The 23,463-nt window shown below is 39.8% G+C and overlaps 1 protein-coding gene across 3 annotated transcripts in view; it reads left to right on the top strand.

The window, feature by feature from the left end:
* gli2a (GLI family zinc finger 2a) overlaps positions 1-23,463 on the top strand; it is an 82,291-nt gene that overhangs the window by 10,951 nt on the left and 47,877 nt on the right. For 2 of the 3 annotated variants that reach the window (XM_057336713.1, XM_057336712.1), the window contains exons 1-2: positions 2,887-2,942; positions 3,091-3,217. In XM_057336713.1, coding sequence (XP_057192696.1) covers positions 2,925-2,942; positions 3,091-3,217 — 145 coding nt within the window. In that variant the 5' untranslated portion in view covers positions 2,887-2,924. Of the gene's footprint in view, positions 1-2,886; positions 2,943-3,090; positions 3,218-23,463 lie in introns of those variants that run through there. The other variant, XM_057336715.1, reaches the window with a different exon arrangement.

Genomic DNA, 23,463 nt, shown 5'->3' with positions numbered 1-23,463 from the left:
TGGAGAGCGAAGCACTTAAAAAGAAACAGGACTCCAAGGCAAACATATGTTCATGCCATTAGCGTATTGGAAATGTTTATTTGTTCATTTAGCATTTCATTTATCTGTTTATCCTTCAGTTTGTTGTTTATTTTATGCTATCGGGGTGCTAAAACAGAAGGCTCATGTGCATCTTGAATTCCAGTCATAATTTATTGATTGAATATTTTCAGCAGGATAAGATGTGTTTTCGCATCCGTTTTATTGTCCCGAAGGGCCACAGGGGCCTCCCTTTTTATCTCTGGTTTTTGTCAGCCTGTTTCTTTTCTTCACCCTCTTAGTTCTGTGGGATAGATGGTCCTTTTCACACCTGTTGCTTCCTTTCAGGGCGATTACAAGCACAAAAGGAAACCGTCAATGCTGCCTGTCACATATTCACGAAAGAAAGTAAAAATTCACAGTTTCCTAGAAGAAAAACATTTTTGACACTTTGGAACTCCGGGTAATTGCTGGTGTTAAGTAGTCGGTGTAATTACATTCTTGGAAATGAAAAGGAAATTAAGTTAGAATAAGGAGATGAAGTGGATTGTGTCAGGCCCTACTGCTTGACTCTGGTTGCCTTTGTCGACCTATTTTGTAGAAGGGAAATCAAATTTAGTAAAAGGACAAAGGGAATTAAATGCTGCTCTTCCATTTTGATCTCAGCTAGAGGGGGTGAATGAAAGAAAAAACAACTCAAGCCGACTCAATCTTACAGATGTTTTAAGATGGTCGTGGCTGTGTTAAAAATGAAAATTCTATTATTACGAAGTCATCCTTAGTTTGTTCATTTCAAACCTTTATGACTTTCTTTATTCCGCAGAACACAAAAACAGATATTTTGAAGAATGTTGGCAACCAAAAACGGTGGCACCCATTGACTTCTATTGCATGGACACAAAACCACTGTCAATGGGTGTCACAGTTTTTTGGTTAGCTATCTCTTTAAATCTGTCATCCAGTTGTCTCAAAGACTAACCAATGTGGATCTGGCTGGTTTTAAAGCAAGGCCAGCTGAAAAGTACAACTTAAAGAATAACTAGAACCAGACTGCAAACCAGCATAAACTGGTTAAAGCATTTTTTCTGCGGGGTGGTCAGTTCATAAGCTGAAGTGTTGAGAGATTTTGTGAACAGTCACGCCTATACATTCTGATGGAGCAGTAGGTGGGGTATTGCGGTAGGGGGCGGCTATAGAGGATTAATCCACAAGCCTGCGTGGTTCCGCACCCCTCTGTCATGTGGACCAAAAGTCTGATCCGTTTCACACGCTGCATTTGTCAGAGCAGTCATGCAGAAGAACAGAAGAGTTGCTTTCTCGTCGTTTTCCACCTTCACCACCTGTCACTTGGTTCCTTACACCTGTACCGTCCGATCAGACCTTCGTGTCAAAAGGGCAGAATTAAACATAGTCTGCAAACCTAAACATGGAAAGGGTGTGCACGGTTGACACATCGACACGGCTCTTAAAATAGACATTGCAATGATTGATCACGTTTGACAGGCCTTTATGAGTCATTGTTACTATACGTCTATTCCGAGACGGATTTGGCCGCGGTAATAAGTGTTACCGGCAAATGATAGGTGACCGATGCCAGTAATAGCATGCTTGAGTTTTCCAAATGTCCTCAAACAACGTTTCATTTCATTTAACGTTCTCTTGTATCAATTGTGGTAATGATATGGAACCAGAAAAAACATGGATGGGAGGTGGTTTCGATATAAGAAGTATAGACCTGTCCCAGTTGTTTTCATTGGCTGGTTTGCAATTGATGACAACACAAGGGTCACAAAGCAGCTTATAAACTGCTTAACTTATAAATGAGTCCGTTGAAATCTACCACTTTTAGCAACATCTCCAAAGAAAAGTCTAAGGAGGTGTCATTGAGACGGGATGGTAAATGTGCTCTTTTGGCTAATGTGCACTGAGACGGACGCTGTCCAACTCCAACAGTCCACCTCTAATCGGCTTATCTTGGCAATGGGATGTTTGACTGGCACAATCAAAGGGTGATGAATGTGGCCACAGGTACCGAACATAAGAAAAATTATATTTTGCTATAGCGTGTTGAAGCAACATTCAAAAGGTCAAACGTAAAGCATCATTTAGTTTGCGTGCAACATTTTCCTTTTATTTTCCTTGTGTTAGTCATTATTTCTAATAGCTTCGTAGACTTAATACCTGCATTTCTCATGCTATTTTGCAATGCATTGTTGCAATCTTAGTGCTGATTTTTAAACCTAGTAGAAGAAAACGGCTAACTCAAATTCTAAAGTGTTTGCAGATTTGTGAGGCAAAGTTTTTTTTAGTAACATTGTATGTGTTGAGCTGAGAAGCAGTTGCCCCCCAAATAAGTTCTTTTCAGTTAAGTCCCAGGCCATTTAGTTGTTTTTAAATGAGAAACATCACCATTTTAGTCCGTATTAAACAGACTCGTTCATCTGCTCAAGAACAAACAACATGGGCAGCCACAATCTGAGACTGAATGGCCTCCGTTTGGACCGCTTTTCAGTCCTAAACCACTTGCTGTTTGCTCTGAACCAAGGATAATCTCATAGGTTACACAAAGTTAAACAAGCGGCGTGCTGCCAAGTCATCTGCCTTCAGCACGGGCCCTTGAGGGCTCTGACAGAGCCGCCGTTGAGAAGAGACTCTGCACGCTCGCTGCTTTGTCTCTTCTGGTAACACGGCATTCTAACGCAACTCCTTTAAGCTCTCAAAACAAACAGGCAAGTCATGAGACAGGCCACAAGGAAGCGGGGGATTTTCTTTAGAACTGAAGTTTATATAATGTGAACAATTTAGCCACACCCGTTAGATTGCTAAGTGAAGGATTTGATGTATTTGAGAGAGAGATGTGGGAGACGTTCGAACTGAGGGGTCGTTTTTGCCAGCGGCCAAAAGAAATGATCTGCATCTTTGCTGTATGACTTTGAGACAGTCATTTTGGGTTTAATATTATTTGTGATGGGAAGGTTTTATTTTTGATGTCTCTTTGCATGCTAATTAACTGCGTTGCATATGTGTTTTGTCACCTATTCAGTTGCTGAAATCATTTTTATTTTCCTTCAGGGCTCATTTAGACTCATGGAGACCACAAGTCCAACCACCACTGAGAAGGAGTGTAAAGGGTCAGGCCTGGATGGAAGCAGTTTCTCAGACCTCCCTAAAAAGCCTTCACCCACCGCTGCATCCAGAGGTACGACACACATCTCACAAGTAAAACCATGTCACATTCATTTAAGGGTGAAGATTTCACATTTTAGTAAAAGAGAAGACTATACGTACTACAAGCAAGGCTATTCAGCTCCGGTGCTGGATGCGAACTGACCTACACAATTTACTTCCAACACTACTCAAACCCACCTGAACAAGCTATACGAGGTCTTCAGGATTACTTGAAAATTACAGCCATGTGTTTTTAATTTGGGTTGAAGCTAAACTCTGCAGGACAGTGGCCCTTTAGGACGGGAGCTGTATACAAAGCGTCTGCATGTTGACTTGGAAAGAGATTAACGCTGGGCCTTTAAAACATTGCTCAGTCAACTCTCTTCATTTAAAAACATTGGTTTGTACAATTTTTTATATTTTTAACAGCAGATTACGTGATATATGACACATAAGGCTTATACTTTTGAATAAACAAGATACACAAATAAGAGAATGAAAGCGAGCTAGACATGTTTAAAAGATGAAAACCCTTTTTCTAATTAGGTTGAAAGCGCTTGTTTTCACCTCCAGAGTATGAATGTTATACATTTCTTAAAACTTTAGGGAGAGCGGTGGACTGCGCTGTCCATCCGAGTCCTCTGACAAACATGAAGATGCTGCAAGACCTTTGAAATGCTAATGACCCTCTTGCATTATAGCTTTTTACTGTTTAATGAGGGGATTGGTGGCCTGCCATTAAAAAGCAACCATCACACATTGTTTAAGGGAAATGAAGTAAAAATAGGGCATCCGTTCGGTTTTTACATTTTGTCTTGGTGCAAGATGTTGTGCTCGATTATGAAGAGCAACCCATATGAATTAATGTCATATTTAGAAAAGTTCTCATGGAATAGTGATGAATGTTGTTGTGCATTGTGTTATTTATCAATTGTTTGGTGGGCAAAGAATTTGGAATACAAACTTCAGAGATGAGGAAGAATCTTGTTGTTCACTTTCGGAGCCCAGAAGAAATATATTACAGATCATGACTGTCTGTGTTAGTGTACTGGTATGTGAAGGGTCTTCAATAAAATACTACTGTAGTTCACCATTCTAGTATATACTGTAATGTAATAGTCCTGAGTTACATTATCCGTTTATTGGCCTGCCAAAGTAATGTAATGATAATTAATTATTTTCACATGCATTTTTTCCATTTTCATTATGTTTACAATTTATTACTTTCCGTTGGCTAATATTTAGATTAACATGTGTATTAGCATGTAAGAAACAAACATGGGTGGTTCTTGGTAACTTTGCTTTGCAGTGTTCTCAATGCATGGTGAAATGTTTCCGTAAGACATTCAGAAGCATGAATTAATGTAGTTTATGTTATGAACAAGTACTTTTCCATTGGTCCGGTCTCTAGTAATCCTGCTGTCTTGCATGGTAAACCTTCAAACTCTGTAGCAGGGTACATTTCTGGGTGCAGTATTGAGCATGTTCTGTTGAACTTTTTTTTTAAGCGTTTCTGAGCTTTCAATACCTTTTGTTTCGTCTCACTTTTATGTCTATTTACAGCTTTTGCTTAGACATTTAACGTGCAGAATGTGTTTTATGGAGGTCAGTATAGTGGTTATAGGGGATCTGAGGGATTTATTAGGCGTTCGGCTCAACCTTTGTTCAGGACCCGAGACAACGTGTTCAGGTACAGCCAAAAGATGTTGAAGCAAGGAAAATCTGTAAAGAAACTTCTCCGATTTCTTTTTTTCTACCAGTTTAGGGCAAATATTAAACAGGCCTTCTCGATTTAAATAGGTCCTCATATGAAGTCAGTTCGCTCACAAGTATCATCTAACAAGTATCTTGTCTCTGTCCTGACAAAATAAAAATCTAAATCGCTTAAAAGAAATTAAACCTGAAATGTCCCACATGCACAGTAGTGCTGTTGAGCTTAAAGACCATTATCAGAATTTTGAGTTAGTTTTTGAGTTGTTTTGTTTTATGAACTTTATTTGGCATTGACTTTATTCTGCCAACCTCTAACGTTACAGGTTCCTGATTTAAGACCAACAGGTTTATCGTATTGGTGATACATTACTTTGTATCTTCTTCAGTGGTTTTGTCCCCGAATGTTTCCAGATTAAGCGCTAACTCCAGAACCAGCACCATGTCAGTGTAAAAGGGGTATTTCTTTATCTCTACTGAGCTGGTCTCCATAGAGACGATGAAGAATGGGTAAGGCGGTCGGGTGGGAGGAGCAGAGAGCAGTACAGCAGGCAGCCCAGGGGAGAGAGGGAATGCATCAGGGGTCAAGTCACTGGCAGGGAAAAATGTGGCTTAAAAAGCAGCTCTTTCCGCACCCCACTCTAAAGGGACGGCCACTAATCTTCCTGAGAAAGGGATTTATTTGTTTTTTTTCTCTGCCTTGCCTTTCTGTTTCTCGAAATGAGCCCCTTCTGCTGCAATGGGTTTTCTGGACCAGAGAAAAGAGGATGAGGATCTCTGACAGTTTTTGTCTCGTGTTCACATTTTCAACTGCAGGTTGTAGTGCATTTGACAGTCATGCGCCTTCAACTCTTCTGTTCATTCAGATGAAAACTTTATCATTTGCTCACCCTTGTGTTGTTCAAATCCTCAAAATTCACACAAGGTGAATTTAATGAATAATATCCACATTGTTCTTAATCATTTTAAAGGGGTCAAATGTCTTTGGTGTGTTATAAGTTGCCCATGCATGTATTAGACACGTACAATTGCACAAATGAAAGTGTCGTAACATACTGTTTTTGACCGGGGGGGCTGCTTTAGAATTTTAAAGTTTTACTTAATTAATATTGCATATAGGAATTTATTATCTGTTATATTTGACCTGTGCTTCTCTCTCCTTTATCCTAAATGTGTGCTCTCACTGAGCGTGTGTGTGCGTACTTGTCTGTGTACGTACGTGTGTGTGTGTTGGTGCATGTGCGTGTTGTGTGTGTGGAGTGTTTTGTGTGTGGGTGTGTCTGTCTTCTGTGTTTCAACCTTTTCTTGTTTTTGCAGGTACAACTTTAATTATTTTGCTTGTAGTCAATGTGTCTCATGTGCAGCTGCTTTGTAACAATGAAAATTGTAAAAGCGCTATATAAATAAAGTTGAGTTGAGAGTTGAGTTGAGTAACAAAAGATGCATTTTATCTAAAAGCAAACGCTCACCCAGACCTGCCTGAAACGCCTCGTTTAACCACACCCCCACAAATCTACGTCAGTTCGTGGTATGAATTGACTAAGACCGCCCACATGTATACGCAAGTCCGTACTGTCAGTACAATTGCTTTGGAACCTGATGTTCCAAATGTGGTAAGAGGCGTTGCATTTCCGTCACACGCTTGCAGTATTCGACCAATCACTACGCACTGGTTAACTGGCCAATCATAGCACACCTTGCTTTTCAGAGCCATGAGCTTTGTTAAAAATCTGTGCGTTTCAGAGCGGCGGGGCAAAGAGGAGATACAAACAAGCACGGTATGTGGAAAATACAGCGTTTTTGAACCTTAAGTCGTGTATACACATTGCATTACATGTAAAACAAACGATAATATTTGTTTTAGCCGTGTCATATGACCCCTTTAATGTTTTGGTGAACCATTCATTGAAGCCAATAAAGAAACTTGTGTGTATTGAAATGACACACATAGTTTTAACAGTGTCAATACTGATCCTACCATTGCCCGACACTCAGAGAAGTCATGCAGGCACCTTACAGGCCTATTGACCGAGTCAAATGTTTTACCTGAAGTATGACTGTCCACTATCTGGAATGGACTGTTGTCTTTTGGGCATACGACTGATATCATATCAAGTGAGAAATCCTTATCAATTGGTGAAAATGTTTTTTTAGCTTTTAGTGTTCAAAAAGGTGACCAAGACTATGAAACGCTCTGACATGTAGCCTTGATTCTGCCTTGGCAAGAAAACTTGAAAAAAAAATGTATTGCAACAACAGCTTTCGAAGCATAATGATATATGCAGCATTGGCTTCACGGTTCATTCTGTTTTTTGTGTTCCAGTGCGCCTTATTTGTACTCATGTTCTTCAAATTCTGACCACAGATCAGTTCACTCCGAGTGGAAACAACCTCCTTCACCGGCGGTTAAGGGGATTTGTGCAAACTTTCCTTCATGTGGCTTTTATAAACAGTTAACTAAATGGCTTTCCAAGATCCCCCTTCTCTGCCTCATCTTAAATTTCACACGCGGGACTGACCAGCCCCAAAAGGGGATTTAAAGATTAGACATGGTAAGCGAAGGCAGGGAGATGTCTTGATTTTGTTTTTCTGCAGAGTCCGCAGGCATTTGATTGTAAAGTCTACTTGAAAAACATGAGATTCTGATCAAGACATTGAAAAAGCAGCTCTGCTTTCTTCCACTCTCATTAAATAAAGTTAAAGTCAGAGAAGTTGTGGCCTACATCCAGAATGAGACTGGAAAGATGAAGTCCGGTTCGCTCGAATTCGGTCACATGAGCGTTTTGATGTCAGGGCTAAAAAATGTCTGGTGTCTCTCGAACATTAGTGCGATTGAAAATAAAGAATAATATATGTATACTGTTAACATCTGAGTTCTAAGGAATATTTAACACGCTCTGGAAATACTTCCTACTGCTCTAACGCATTACAAACTTTTTGTGAGAGAAAGACACAAGTGGATTTTTCAGATGTTGTGTGAGCCAGACATTGACAGAGCTACGGCCGCCACACAAAGATACAATCCATAACTGACTGAAAAATGAAAGAATGTACCTCTGATATTACTTTAATGCTGGAAGGCTCTAGCCTTGCTTCAAAGATCCTTGTTAAAAGTTAGAAAGAGGTAGCTTAAGGCAACGTCTGCATGTATAAATCTCTCCATACTGGAGACGTCCATACACACTGGATCCAAAGACAACATGTTACATTCCAAACCATTTACAAGCAGTGGGAGAGAAAGGAGCAATATATGGATGCTTCAGGGGATTAACCCACTCCCCCTCTTCATTTCTACCTCCTTTTTTTACTTTTTTTTATGCCGTGCCATTCCCGGCATGCACCATTTAGTCCTGGCTTCAAACCCGCAGATAGTTTCTTTTCCTTTTTTGTTTCTTAGTAGATTCATTGGCTCGGAGACTCCCTCCCCGACAGGTGTTCTGATGGCCCCGTATCTCTATTTATATTCGCAGGAGAGCACTGATTTTTAAAGAAAAATACCAGTATCAAGTGATTTTCATCATGTTCAGTTCCGTGTATGGTTCGTGAACATCTGCTGCTGTATATGACACAACGTACTAAAACACTCTGACAGGAAAAGCAGAGATGTGAGCGGTTTAAATATATATGAAGAGAGAGAAATTCGGGATGCTGTTTAGTCAAAAGATACTTTCTGTATTTTTTTATCTGTAATTTACTTAAAGCCCACAAGGTAACAAGTAGTTAGAAGTTAGACTGGTAGAAGCTGTAAATATGAACTTGTCAACACGGCTCCTGGCTTTGGTTCAGGCGGCGCAGGGTTGAGATATAGAGTGTCCATTGAACACACACATCTGTAATGTCGTTAATGAAAACAGGGTGTGAACCCTTCTACCCACATACAGTCCTGAGCCAAACCAGAAGCCCAGTGAAGCATGACGGGAAGAAAATGTCTGAAGTCTTCCAGACATCTACGGAAGATAAACAAAGACAATATTCCCTTTATATCGCTGCCGTATAATTCTGAATGCACACAGAGCGAACTGATTTTTTCTTTGCGGAAAGAAATACTGCACTGCAAATACAAACCTGCACCGTTTTTTACAGTGCAACTCTAAAGATGAATTTGAAGACGCAACAATTTTCTAAAAACGATCAGTTAATAGTGACCCTATCTGTCAAGCTTTAAAAATCCTGAATAGCACTATAAAAGTACACTGAAAAAAGGGTTTCATTCAACCAATTAAAACATTTTAGGGTAAGGATTCACATCTATATTTTATAATTTAAGCCAATGAAAAATAATAAAGAAAAGTTATATATTTTTCATTGGCTCAAGTTATAAAATTTAGATGTGAATCCTTACCCTAAAATATTTTAATTGGTTGAATGAAACCATTTTTGAAGTGTAGTTTATGAAAAAAAAGTTTCATAAAAAAAGTTTTATGAGTATCCATGTCTTTGTTTACTAAATAAAAGTAAATGATTTAGTTTGGTCAACATGTCGAATAAGTAATTGTTAGTCTTTCTCACCCAAACTTTTCTCGTGGCTTATAAAAACGTGGAATATTACATTATGGTATTCAGAAGCATAAGTTTACTGCTACTTTTCTTTTGATTTTTTTAAGAATTATTGAAACTCAACTGGCAAATTTACTTTGACAACGATTGTGACTGTTGGAGCGTTTGTAGACTGATTATTTTCTTAGGTATTCATCCAAAAAGCTTGAATTTGGTAAAAGAAGTGCTTTTTGATATTATTTATAGTAGAAAGCACAGCTGTGAAGCCGTTTGAATTTTCATCTTTCCAGGAATATTTTCCCACAGATTGGCGGTTGATGTGTCAGCAGGTTGTCCTGCGTTGAAGACATTGGAAGGGCGGCTGACAGCAGTAGTCATTATTGGATGCGCTCCAGGGACAAGGCCCAGACGCGCTATAGTAAACTGTGCGACCAGCAAAATAAGCAGCAGGGGTTGACTGTGTAAATGCCGTCAGCCAAGTGATAACAAACAGAGGGATCCTCCAACCGCTGGTGGACAGACACACAGAGGCATGCGGTGGCTTTTCTTGCCATGTCCGGTGCTGTAGTAGATCTGTCTTGTATCTGAAGTGTCTTCACCAGATTACTAAGCGAGTGAGCAAGAATCCAACCATATAGAGTGCTTAAAGAACAGTTCACCCAAAAATGAAAATTCTGTCTTCATTTATTCACCCTCGAGTTGTACCAATGAACACAGAGACAGATATTTGGAAGAATGCTTGTAACCAAACCGTTCTTGGCCACCATTGGAACACATACTCACTCCTGACTTGTCAACAACGTTCCCTTTGGCGTCATTTTTCAACATGCAGGGCACTCAAATTTTATCATCGTTATGAAATTGTACATTGAATATAATTTGCAATGATGATATTTGGGTTTGATTCAAGTTTAACGGACAGGATAATTGCGTTTACGTGACACTATTCAGGCAGTTTGAGCAAGTAATGTAACAGTTTATTTATCGTAATATAAAACACAATATACAAGCAGTCACAGCGTTGTCCAAAAATACTGATATCCCAAGGGTACCAGCGCGAAATGATCGATTTTGTACGAGGAACAGATGCGAAAGCGATCACCGTCCGCCGTAAATCTCCAGTGAGCCGAACAACAGACGTTCAAAATTGCCACCAAAAGAAGTTACGTCAGCTTTGATGCCATTGGCTCTCCCGTGTCTCGTGACCGATTGCGTCATTTTCTTGGCTTTGGACGTGAAACTGTATTGGCTCCCGCAATCGACTGCATCTAGCTAATGTTCCGGGGTTTTTTTTTGAATGAACTGTGTGCATTCACGGACACGGCATCTTCATATGTGGAAAAAGGTCTGTGACACGAGTTGTTTGTAATACTTTAACAATGCCTTTGGTCATTTTGTGCAAGAAATACCTGTGACTGTACTTTTATTCGCGTGTTGTGTTTTATATGGCTGAGAATTGGTTAGGTTTAGGGTGAGGGTGGGGTTGGGGTTAGGTGCTCCAAAATATTAAAACCACAAATAATTATTAAAATGCTAAGATTTGCACGCGTCTCGTTCTGGAGCATTTAGTGAACAGCAACGCAGTTCCTCGCTCAGCGAAAAACGATGCCAAAGGGGTACCCTTCGCGTACAAAGGTGACGCCAAGGGGTGCTGACCGAGCGCCAATATGTGACGAGTCGGGAGTGAGAACGGGTTGACCATTGACTACCATAGTAGGAAAATTGCTTTATAAATTTCTTATAAGATATTTTGAAGAATGTAAGAAAGCAAACAGTTCTGGGGCCCTTTTGACTACCATTGTAATTTTTCCTAGTATGGTAGTCAATGGTGGCCAAGAACTGTTTGGTTACAAGACTTCTTTCAAATATCTCTCTCTGTGTTCATCAGAACAAAGACATTTATACAGATTTGGAAAGAGGTAAAGAGAAAAAAATATTAGAAACATCTGCTGTAATCCACCTTTACAAAAGTTGATCCTGTGCATTTTTCTTGATGTGTAAGTGGAAATTTGAAGCCCTGCGTGGGGCTTGTTATGTTAGCTGGTAGGCTTTTCGAGTCTGGTAGGCAAATTTGTTCGATTCACGTAACAAGTGCTCGTAATCTTATCGGTCAAAACCCGTTAGTTGAAATAGTGTCAAGAAAATAATACACGGACGGCTATTTACTCAAATTTGCTGAAACATTGGGCTCTTGATGCAGCCACAGGATATACAGTATCATATGTACTGCTCACTGTACTCGCTCTGTGTGGCCTGTGGGCAGCGGGGAGAAGCTGCCAGAGACCAAAATCTTTTGGAATTTTGAAAGCTTGTACATGGGAAATGAAATCAAAATGTTTCCTTACTCATTTGCTTCTTGTAAAAGACAGCTCACACTGCTGGCAGCACTGCACACTCTCAATCATTCTTAAAACTATTTTCCCAAAATAAATCTGGCTTACGTTAAGTGTAAAAAAAAATGCTTTTTGGAAAATGGACATGATTTCCAAAAAACTCCACCTACACACCCAGGTTTTCAGAAACCGTTATTTTGGTCCTGTAAACTGTTTAAGTCCAAGTTCAAGGTCAGTCTAAATCTCAAGGTATGAATTTTAAAATCTGCTGTGTCGTAGGTAATTTCCCACAATGTAAACTGTGCATTCTTGGCCGGCACTTCAAAGAAAAAAGGTCAATGCGTGGCACCAGCAGATACGGACTTGTTCCTAGCCCCGGCATTCTTGATGCCCCTCCTCTTCCTGGAGCCAAGCAGTTTAACATGGATCCAGTAGGATAGTATCTTATCTTTGGCTCAGACTGCACGAAACCTATGGAATAAACCACCCGTGCGCTTGACATGTTGTGGCATGGAGCCATATAGTTATCAACACAGGTAGGCAAGATTCTGTGCCACAGGAAGCAGATTAAAATCTCAGACGTTTTATTTATTCTTGTGCCTAATCGGAATGTTCACATAACGTAAAGTGAATTATGGGATTTGAAAAGCTTGTAAAAATGAACATTCTAAAATCTAAAATCATGTTTTTTTTATTGTGCAGTTAGTTTGTTTTGATTTAAGCCATAAAAATACTAGGGATGGGCATTTTTGATCATATTTCATTTCTAATACTGGATAGGTTCGAGTACTCAATTAATTGGGGGCAGGGCGTGTCCCTCATGGTGACAATGAAAAGATTTTGATTACAACACTGATACGAAAATTTATGTTGATAAAACTATGAGAAGATTGAGTAAATATTTAAAGGTGGGGTGTCCGATTTCTCTTAGCCGTTGTTGATGTTCACATCACCAAAACAAATACACCCCTACCCCCATCTTTCGCTTTCGTCAGCGCTCGGCTCGGCTAACGTCTGTCCTGTGCACTGTGCACATTACTGCTGATTGGCTACAAGGTTGTTTTGGTACTCGGCCCGACTCCGTTGTCTAAAGCGTAATTCGGAAATCAGTTACCCCGCCTTTAAATCAACACTGTTAGATTATAAAAATTCACTCTCAATGTTTTTGAAAATACAGTGAACATTTAAAAGAAATATCAGCGTAACCTGAAGCGTCATCTCTGCCCTGTCGTGTGTCTGACTGTAAAGTCTCTTATGCTCGTCTGACTTGTCTGTCTGATAGCAGTGGTCTCACCTGACATTTTGTGTCCAAATATACTTGTGCGGAGCAAGGTGAGCATTTTGAATCCATTCTTATGAACTTGAGCGCACGTTCACGTGGCACTCGCTTTGCTCCGCGAGCGCAGCTTCCATGAGAATGAATTGAAAACCTCCGCGACCGGCGCGGATACAACACTAGAACCCATTATAAACAGACATTCTGAGCCCACTGGATGCAGCGCGAAGAGACGCGCTGCATTCTCAGTGTCATTAACTACAACGTTCCAAGTTAGCTTACGAACGGGTGTTTGTCTGGTCTTTCAGGCTTTCCAATAAAAGCAGCAAGCTAACTGATATCAAAAGCTAATTTTGGCACGGCATGGAAAAAGTATGTCAGAATAAGGCTATGTGTGAAATATGTTATTGCAGGTGGGTTTATGCTAACTGTGAAAATGGAGTCTACATATCCCCTTAAATAGACCTTGTGTTTTTGTCTGTTTGTGTAGCCCAGTTTTGACACCTCGAGAGACTTTGCGCTGGCAGGTTGTCAAATGGCCTGAGACAGCGTAATTGGCACGTAACTACCAATGATAATTTGCCCACAGAAGAATACTCGATGTGACAACGCCATGTTCAGTTCACACTGAAAGGATAGCTTATGCTTATACTACAGAAAAATACACAAATCCTATCTACAGTGCCTTTTATTAAAGGAATAGTTCACCTTCAAAATGAAAAGTCAGTCATCATTTACTCACCCTGTTGTCATTTTAAACCTGTGTGACTTTCTTTCTTCTCCGAAAGAAGATATTTTGAAAAATGTTGGCAACCAAAAACCGTTGGTCCCCCATTGACTTCTATTGTATGGACACAAAACCAATGCAAGTCAATGGGGACCAACGGTTTTCTGTTACCAACATTTTTCAAAATATCTCTTTTTGGGTTCTGGAGAAGAAAGAAAGTCATACAGGTTTGAAATGACAAGAGGGCATGTAGAGAATGACAGGTGAACTATTCCTTTAAAAATGAAACACAATGCTGATGCAGGAGAACCATCTGATACCCATTCAGGAGTCAGATCTTGAACGTAAAAGCATCTGTGGCGCATGTGTATCTTCATCTAGGCGGCGGCAACTGTTAAACTTCAAACCACTTTGAGATTACTTTGTGAAAGAGTGGGACAGCTTTTTAATCAGTTTCTTGGTTAAAGCTCCACCGTTTCTATCATAACAGCAGTTAGAAGACCAGATGTTTATTTTTTTGGTGTGTGTGATATGCCCCTCTAGTTGGCATCTTTGTTTACATTTGTAATTATGTAGTTGGTTTTAATTCAGTGTTACTGTATCTTAATATTGAACACATCTGAGGTCAAGATCATATCTAATAACATAAAATAAATTGTATTATACTTTTATTTTTTCAGTTCAGCATTACTTTTTTTCTGTAGAGAACGTTAGTGACTGAAACCCACTGTCTCGTCATTGTATTGAAAAACATTCTTTAAAATTTCTAATTTTGGAAGTCAATCAGTCACATTAGATGTGGGTGAGTGAATAATGACATAACTTGTCTGTTTTTGTGTGAAGTAGTCCTGTAAGACGGAGTAGACGGTTCGAGTTGACACGCCCTCAACAAACTCTAAATGGAAAACATGAACACTTTGAGGCGCTGTGATTACCATCTAAATATCTTTGTGAGAGAAAACTTCTGGTAGTCATTTAGATGTTTGGCCTACTGACAAAAACTGATTCAAAACAAAGCTTCATCAAAGGCCTGGGAGTGATGAATACGAAATTCTGTTCCACTGCATTTTTTAAGACGCATAAAACAAATCTTGAGACTTATGTGCTTCCCTGTAGGATTAAATTCAGACATTTCAAATTCAGTAATTCAGCTTTTGCATGCAATCCTATGTCTCATCCACTAAAAATTATAGTTGAGCTCACTATGTTTGTTTTAGGGGGGTGAAAGAACTCTGCTGTCAGTGGGCGCATTTCAGTTTTTGAGAATACACTCTAATGGTATCTGTGAGTCATTTCCTCAAGTCAGCTCACCTGGTTTTTGCTTTTTGTGCTTTAGGTACTGTCAAACATGCAGGCCGAGCAACTTCAATGTATTTTGCTGGCCGAAGGGCACAGCAAACTTTTACATCCCTTATTCTCTCATTCTTCAATAGTATAATTTTACCTGTCAGTAATTATCAAATTAAGGTGTCTAAAGTGACACCCCTCTCTATTAAGTGTTCATGACCTGCCTCTTAACTGAGACGGAGTGTATTGTATTGCCCTTCCTGGCTGTCAAGCTCTGACCAGTCATCCACACTGGCTCTCAGTCTGCACTTGTTTTAAGTATTCACAACATCTATCTTTCTTGAGACTTCTTGTCTTTTTCTTTGCCCTTGGCTAATTGCTGACAATTATCAATCCTAATTTTGCTCCATTGTTGTTTCTGTAAGAAAAAGTAATGAGAAGTGATTCTGACAGGTGGGCTCTCTCGAGTGGGTGCAGTTTTGTATAGTTAAAAGGAACTTCAGGATAAAGACAGCGTAAAAGCCTTTGATGCTCGTGATTGTGTGTTCATCGGTTGGCGTGAGGTTTAACTGCCTATTGAATGAAAAGATACACGGCTTTACCGAAATCATATTCATATAAAGAATTGGAAGGTAATCTAACTAAATCATTTTCGGTTGCATTTAACTTTATATTTAAACAGGTAGTGATAAAAAATATATTTTGCATTAAGAATATTTTCAGTATAGTTATTGCATTTTGACAGTTTATCTGAGAATTCAGCTAATTGTTTTTAACCATTTTTAAAACTTTATCATTTCCATTAGATTCTCATAGAGCTTTTCATCGATTAATCGCGATTAATTGCATCCAGAATAAAAGTTTGTGTTTACTAGTGATGCACCGAAAAGGAAATTGTGGGCCTAAACCGATACCGATAATTTAGGATGCACTTTGATGAAAACCGATTCCGAAACGGAAAACTTTTTGAAATAGTTTTATTTAATTGTATTAATTACACTCACTAAAACCACAACAATTAAGGTGAATATATTTGAAAACAATACAAAATATATTCTTTTTCCTCGTATAATCAAATATAACTTTTTTTTTACCAATCATGTAAACATTGTAGTTGTAAGGCGGGTTTTTACTTCTGCGTCGGACCTATGCCATAGGCAACGCTCCAGTTTTGTTTATACTTGTGCGTTGTTGTCCGCGTCGACAGGCAACGGCCACTAGGTGTCAGTGTCAACAGGCATGTTGCTTGTGTAACCAAGACAAGAGCCGAAGAAGAAGCGGTTCGTTGTGTACGTTGTCTGAAGCATTTTGCAGTGATAGCAGCAAGTAAACAGTCACTTTTGCGGCTTGAGTTGTTACATACAGAAGAACCAAAACAGTATCACGCCAACTGTGTAACAGACACGCCAGTCAACTAAAAAATGCGTGTCAGTGTCACGCTTTGCCTCCTCTAGGCGTGAACATGACACGCATGTATGAAGGTGGAGTAATGTTAGCAGAAAATGGCAAAAAATAGGCTGAAATAAGGGGCTGTGTCCACCTAGGCGCATTTACGCGGCTGAAAACGGCAGGAGCTCGGCTGAAAACGCCCGCTGCAGGCGCAGTGTTCTGCCCAAAGTTGAGCATTTTTCAACTCTGGGCGCTCGGTCGAACGCCGGCGCTGAGCGTGAAAAAAACGCATAGCACCAGCGCAGAGCGCGGGGAAAAAACGTCAGCTGATGGCTTTTTTTAAAAGCGCGGCGTTTCCATAGGAAACAATTGAAAAAACACGCCGGCCGCAGGCGTAAACGCCTCGGTCGACACAGCCTGAAATATCCTGCGCTGTTATTCTAGCCGAAATTTCAGTACATCACCAGTGTTAACATAATAATATATATCTGTGCAATGTGGATATTTATTTTGTATTTATAGAGGTGCCTCAATTGATCGGTCGCCGATCACAATCGGCCGATAATCACTTTGGAAAGTATGATCGGCGGTCTCTATAAAGGCCGATCAGATGACGCAAAATGCGCGAGACCTTTTTTTTACATGCTACGAAAATGGCTTCACCGGTCTGGCAAATCTACAAGGTGTGTGAAAAAGACAGTACATTAGCAATCTGCAACGTGTGTGCCAAGCAAATTGCACGAGGCGGGAAGCACCCAAAACATTTTAACACCACCAACCTCATCAGACATTTGAAGGTTAGTCACGTGTAGTAGTTTTCAAAATCTGAAGGCAATCCGTAATTTTGACGGATTACAATAAAGGTGATTTGTAATTCCCCGTTTTATAATTTCCTTTCATCAGAATGTGATCATTAATGGACTGAACGTGATTGTGAGCAGCAGGAGGTAGGCAATCGCGAAGGGACGTGTGTTTCCTATTCATTAGCTTACTCTCAAATGCATGGTAAGTTTTGCAAAACGCGCGTGCATATGCATCCGTCACTCCCCGCGTCCCGTGCCCGCATACACACATGCGCGCAGTGGTGCCGTCTTTACAGAGTTTTTACCTCATAAAATAGCATCCTTTTGGATAAATAATAGCTTTCAGTGAGTGGAAAAATGTCTCTCTCTGCGTTTTCTCTGTTCAGTGAGCAGCAGAAGCAGTATATATGACCAAACCACAGCTTACTTGTGAGTACAAAACACCTTTTACAGGCACCTGTCATATTATTGATTGGATGTTTGAACATAAACATTTGTCTGTAATTAGCCTATTATTTTATGTCTGACAACAGAAACATAAATATATAAATGAAAAGTCTAGCGCAACCTCTGCTCAGCTGTTGGTAACCGAGACATTTCAAAAGCATGTTTATAAATACATATTTTATGTAAACACAAACTTTTATTCTAGATTCGATTAATTGTGATTAATCGTTGAACAGCCCTGTTCTCATCACTGTTAAGTATTTTTAAGTAATAAAGCATTTTCAGATACTGGTTAATAATACTTTCAAGTATTAGATTAATGCAACTTAATTATTTATTTTTTCGTTATGGTGACGCAAAAGCGAAGAATGTGCATAGTTATCTTGCAAATTGTCAACCAGAAACCAGGCTTTTCTTTATACAAATGATTGTTTGTGTTGAAATACAACCTAGGCATGTTTAAACAATTTAAGGGGGGGAAAGCTTAACTCCCGCATAGGACTAGCTTGTTTTAATGCCATGCGCTAATGCTGTAATTGACACCAGTAGAGTTTTGGCTTTTCCCATCCTCCCATCCCCTATTTAGCACTGCAGGCTCCATCTTCAAACAACTGGCTTTTTGCCCGCTTTGTCTTTTCTCCTAGTTAGCACCATGCCATTGAGTTGTGAGGTCAGTCACTGGCACTTTCAAAGAAGTGTTGGAGGGCTGTTACAGACCCGTCTGAAGTGTTTACCTACACCCCTCTCTTCTGCTCCTGCCTCCCTGCAGCCTGCAGTAAGATAAATATTGCCCTGTGCAGAGAACATTCTGAGAGGCAGACAGAGGCAAGCTTCTGCTCGTCTGACAATATTTACAAGAGCTTTAAGAGGACTTAAACAAGTGTGTGAACAAAACGCAGTAGACTCACAGTTGACTTTCGGACCGACGTTAAACACAGGAATGTTTTGAATTTTAGCTTTAATACAATATCCCAATAAAGATGTCTCGGTGGAGTGTGCAGCAAAATTTAGGACAATGCCACACTGAAAAAATATGAACACTAAGCTAGTCTAGATGGTCTCCCAAACTGGCCAAAGTAGTGATCAGCTGGTTTAATTGGTCTCTCATGGTGTGACCATCTTAAAAAAAGTTTACAAAACGTGTGTGTGTGTGTGTGTGTGTGTGTGTGTATATATATATATATAATAGATTTTTATTATAGTAAACCATGTTTTTTTTGGGTGAATTGCATAATATTTTTATAACCACAGTTGTACTTCAAATATCATGGTTAACTTTGTTGGTACTATGGTTTAAGTATATTAAGCTTTTTATGTCTATAGGTAAAAGTAACAATTAACTAATTAACTTCTAAGTTTTTTAAAGTTGATGTAAATTTGTTACATTTATATTTTTTATTTATTTTATAATTTTAGATATACAGCCACAGAAAAATGAAAAGATAAAAAAAAATTCAGTTTTTCTGAATTTATGTGTTTGGTAAAAGTATATTTTTTGTTTTTAATTCTGTGAACTACTAAAAATATATCTCCCAAATTTCAAATAAAAATACTGTTTCTATTTGCATTTATTTCAGAAAATGAAAACTGGAGAAACAGGCCAAAATAACAGAAAAGATGCTCTGTATTTTTTCAGAACTCAAATACAAGTTCATATTAACTTTTAAGCAATACAGCAGTAATATTTCTACATTAATTTAGGAAAAGTATTATATTTGTATGTGATAACCTGGATTTTTATCACAGTTTTCATGTGTCTTGTTATGCTGTCAGTCTTTCACATTGCTGTTGGATGTCACTCCTGAGGTTTGATTTTGTTGAAATTCAACAGACACTGGACTGGAATGGCAACAAAACATCTGATTAAATAAAGATTTGGAATGGTCTCTGCATTTTGTATAATATATTTAAATGTATATATATCTTTTTTAAAAAAGCTTTGAAGAAACTTTGTCCCACACTGTAGCAGCATGTCCCATATGTCTGCTCGAGCTAAACTCTCACATTAATTTGTCTCGATGGCGTATTCCTATGTAGGTTTCTATGAAGAAAGACATATAGACTAATATTTTTCTTCATCTCTTCTCACTGACCTCTCTACCAGTGCGGGTAGGAAAAAAGCGACATGTGTAACTTTTCCATTTTGTTTGTTTAATTTTATGCTTATATTGCTGCCAAGTAAACATTTCAGTTGCAGTCTGTTAGAAAGTCATTTTGCAGACGGTGGTTTTGGAGGTATGGCGAGGGATGGCAGGTTTCTCTGTGTGCTGCATTCATGAGACCCTCACATTAAAGCCTGTCTTTAGTGGCTCTTTACCTGTGCTCACCTCAGCAACCACCAAAACATAGGTTTAGTTTATTTACCCTTAGATTTTTGACTGAAGAACTAATGGGATTTAAAGCTAACGCTTAAACATAAACTAAAATTTTAGCGGAATATGTATTCATGCTGTAGGTGGGTATTAGGGTAAAACATACTGTCACGTTCAAGCGCTTTATATGTTCAGCATCCAGAACGTCTTGGTATGGTTAGGTGAAGCCAACTGAAAAAATATGTTCGCAGGATAAGGTTCAGTGTAAACTTTTAGAACGCTAAAAGAGGTAAACAGGTGGGCCCCTAAATTGGAAACAATGGTGGGAAAAGCATGCGCTGACAGAGACATTTCCCACAAGAAAGGGCACTCAGTGGATAGCACAAGACTACCTTAATGATTTATGGGGCACAGGCGGCACTGCTCAAAGAAAAGTAGCCTCCTTAAGTCTTCACCGGAAAAAACTAAGAACAGCAGGTTTGATCCTTTATACTCCCCTTTCAACCCATTGGCCAAGTTTTTAACCAGGACCACGATTTTAATTCCTAAATTTGAAGTGTAATGTAAAACATAGTGCAGAATTGTGGTTCAAAGCTAATTAAAATTAATTGCGAATGATTTATAATTTGAGCTGTGAGGTTGGATTTTGCAGGAAATATCAGCTTGACTGATAATTTCAACACACGTGAAGTACATGAAGTAACCTGCAATTTTGTTTCAAAGAGAGTTAGGCAAAAAAATGACAGATAAAAAGAGCATAATTTATGTTTTTTTGTGCTATGTCTTTGTAACTTTGAATTCCTTTGCATTTCAATTGTCTTCATTTCTCATCCTGTCATTCCAATTCCACATTCTGTGCAGCACGACTAATGCAATTCAAATTCAAGCTAATTCTCAAAATATGAATCGTGTCTGACCCTGACACTGTTGAGGGGGCGGTCATTACCTCAATGACCCCCCCCTCCCCCCTGGACTTACGGCCTGTCCAGGATTTGTTATACACCCTCCTTCTAAAACTTTCTGAATCACGGTACAGGCGGAATGCACCCCTTTTGTCTAGAAGAAAGAAGCTCTCATCCACCCATCCCCCTTTGCACTCGATAATAGGAGGCCCCCATTCCAGCCTGTTAGACATTTTCCTGCACACATCCCCCACCGTCCCGTAAATTGAGCTTTCCCTTTGGAGGCACTAATTAAGAGCCTAATCCTCTCATCGGCAGAAAAGAGGAGGGCTGACGGGAAACCTTGCCTTGCAGTTCATTATCTATGTGTCCAATGGCGCTGACGCCGTCGCTGGCAGTACCGTTCCTGGTTGTAAATGCTGTAAAAATCGCAAGCCTCTATAAATCATCTCACTTTCTCAGCACGACTGCCTGAGATGACCGTCTCTAGCCAAGACATTTCTGGTTAAAGAAAAGAACGCTGCCAGTTTCTGCGCTGGTGGTGAGGACGGCCTTTTTGAAACTTGTAGGGATGAGTAAAAAGCAATGTACAGCGCTGAAAAGAATGAGCCGCAGGGAAATGGTAGCGAGAGAGGAAGATTCATCCAGGGGAAGGGATGCGTTCACAATGGCAAAGAATTTTAATGAGGGGTCTTATTGTCATTGGGATTGAGGCAGAGCGTTTGTGACCCGGACGGTAAATGCAGAGTAGCGTTTCTCCGCGATTGCTTGCTTCATTTCAGACGGCCGGGAAGAACACAGCTTGGTGTCGGACGATGACAAAGAGGCCGAACGAAAAATGGACCCAAAGCTTTATGAAAAGGACAAAATTACAGAGCGTTTCTAACCCGAGGCAGTACAAACAGAAATTGTATGGCCCCCTGGAGAGGGCAACGTTGAGGGATCTCAACCAGCCTGTTTGACCCCCGACTAAGGTATCCACAAGACCAATAACAGTGTTCCTCCACAGCTGTTTTGAGTTTAAGGGTTTACAACAAATTCTTTCAGATAATTCCCCCAGAGCATGTTGAAGTCAAAGCCAACATTTGGGTAGATAGTCCGGGTCCTGTTTTTTCTAAATGGACTATTACCTTAACAATACTGTATCTTATCACACATAGAATGCTCTAACAGATGTCATCACTCCTATCTCATTTTAACAATGTCAGAATCTAAACAACAAAGACGCAACTAAGATAATACTTCCCCAATGGCGTTTCATTGCATTTAGCCCATTATGAGTTTGTACTTGGCTAGTTTTACGTAAAGGATTGAGCTATCTTCTCACAATTTCATGTGTTGACTTTTTACTTTGCATTGTTGTTTTTATCTCCGATAACAGGGTCTCACCTCCGAGTGAACCCCAACAGGGATTCCCTCAAAGGAATCACTGTGGCCCTTAAGTTCCTGCTTTGTCCTAATGTGAGAACTTCCTCCGCTGCCGTCACTCCTGTTGAAAAGGCCGTTTGGTCAGTAGTGCTGAAGCAGCACCGGCCAAGCTTCTGCAAGGCTGTTAGTGCATCCTTTGTGCTAATGGACATCCTTTGTGTCAGCTGTAGCAAAGAGGCCAAAGGGCGCCACGAAACACCGGAGAGGCCACCTTTCCCGGGAGATGTTAAAATGAACTCCATCTTCTGTTTTTAGGTCTTAAGGGAGTACAAATCGTGAGCCTGTATTTGGAAACCTTCAATCACAGGACCGGTGAGCAAACTTGAGAGAATGTGAGGTTTGCATTGGGACGGAATGTTTGTGCTGTGGGGAGTTGTAAATCACTAATTCAAGCAAGCACCAAACGCACAAAGTAGCTCTTAAGTGGATGCCTGAGTGCCGTTTTGAAAACCAGAGTTATCAATGCTGTGACCCAGCAACATATAAAAAGAATCTGAGCTCTGTTATATGAATGTTTAGTAAGATTAACCCATCCATTTTGAATAACACTTGTATAGAAGCTACGTCACACCATGTTGAATGTTGCGCCATCTTGGGAGGATGGCTGCTAGTGCGTTCAAGTGCAGTGTTTTTCCTGTTTGATTAGGAAATATAACTATGGTAGGGCGGTCTTGCTGTGTTAAAAACTGCAAGAGCATTACGCAGAGTCGTTCAGGACAAGCCCCTGGTTCTTTCACTTTCGATTTCTCCATATATCAAACAAAACAAGTGACGGTACATATCAAAACAATAATAGCAGTGGAGAATGATCCTTCCAAGATGGCAACGCCACTGCAACATGCAACATAAGGTGTGACGTCAGGTTCACATTCTCTATAATAGATCTCTTTATGCAGAAGTACTTTCTTAATCTTGACGTGTATTAACTGTGCCATAGACTCATGATAATTCAGGCCTTGTCCGGGTGGGTAATTGTCTTTAAGTGTAATTAGTCTTAGTGAGGCCATCATCACCCAAAAGCATGCTGATGCAGAACGCACACCAGCATCACAACTGTTGTTTCAGCCTGACATTTCTGGAGCTGTGATACATTGGGGTTATTTGTTGGTGACCCTTAGCCAGAACTGCCCTGAAAGCTGTTGTCCTAGGACTGTGGAAGTATCCAG

This window comes from Triplophysa rosa, linkage group LG6 (genome assembly GCF_024868665.1).
Source record: "Triplophysa rosa linkage group LG6, Trosa_1v2, whole genome shotgun sequence".
Lineage (NCBI taxonomy): Eukaryota > Metazoa > Chordata > Actinopteri > Cypriniformes > Nemacheilidae > Triplophysa > Triplophysa rosa.
Note: the sequence above shows the minus strand (reverse complement) of the source record. Positions and strands in the feature narration are given on the sequence as shown.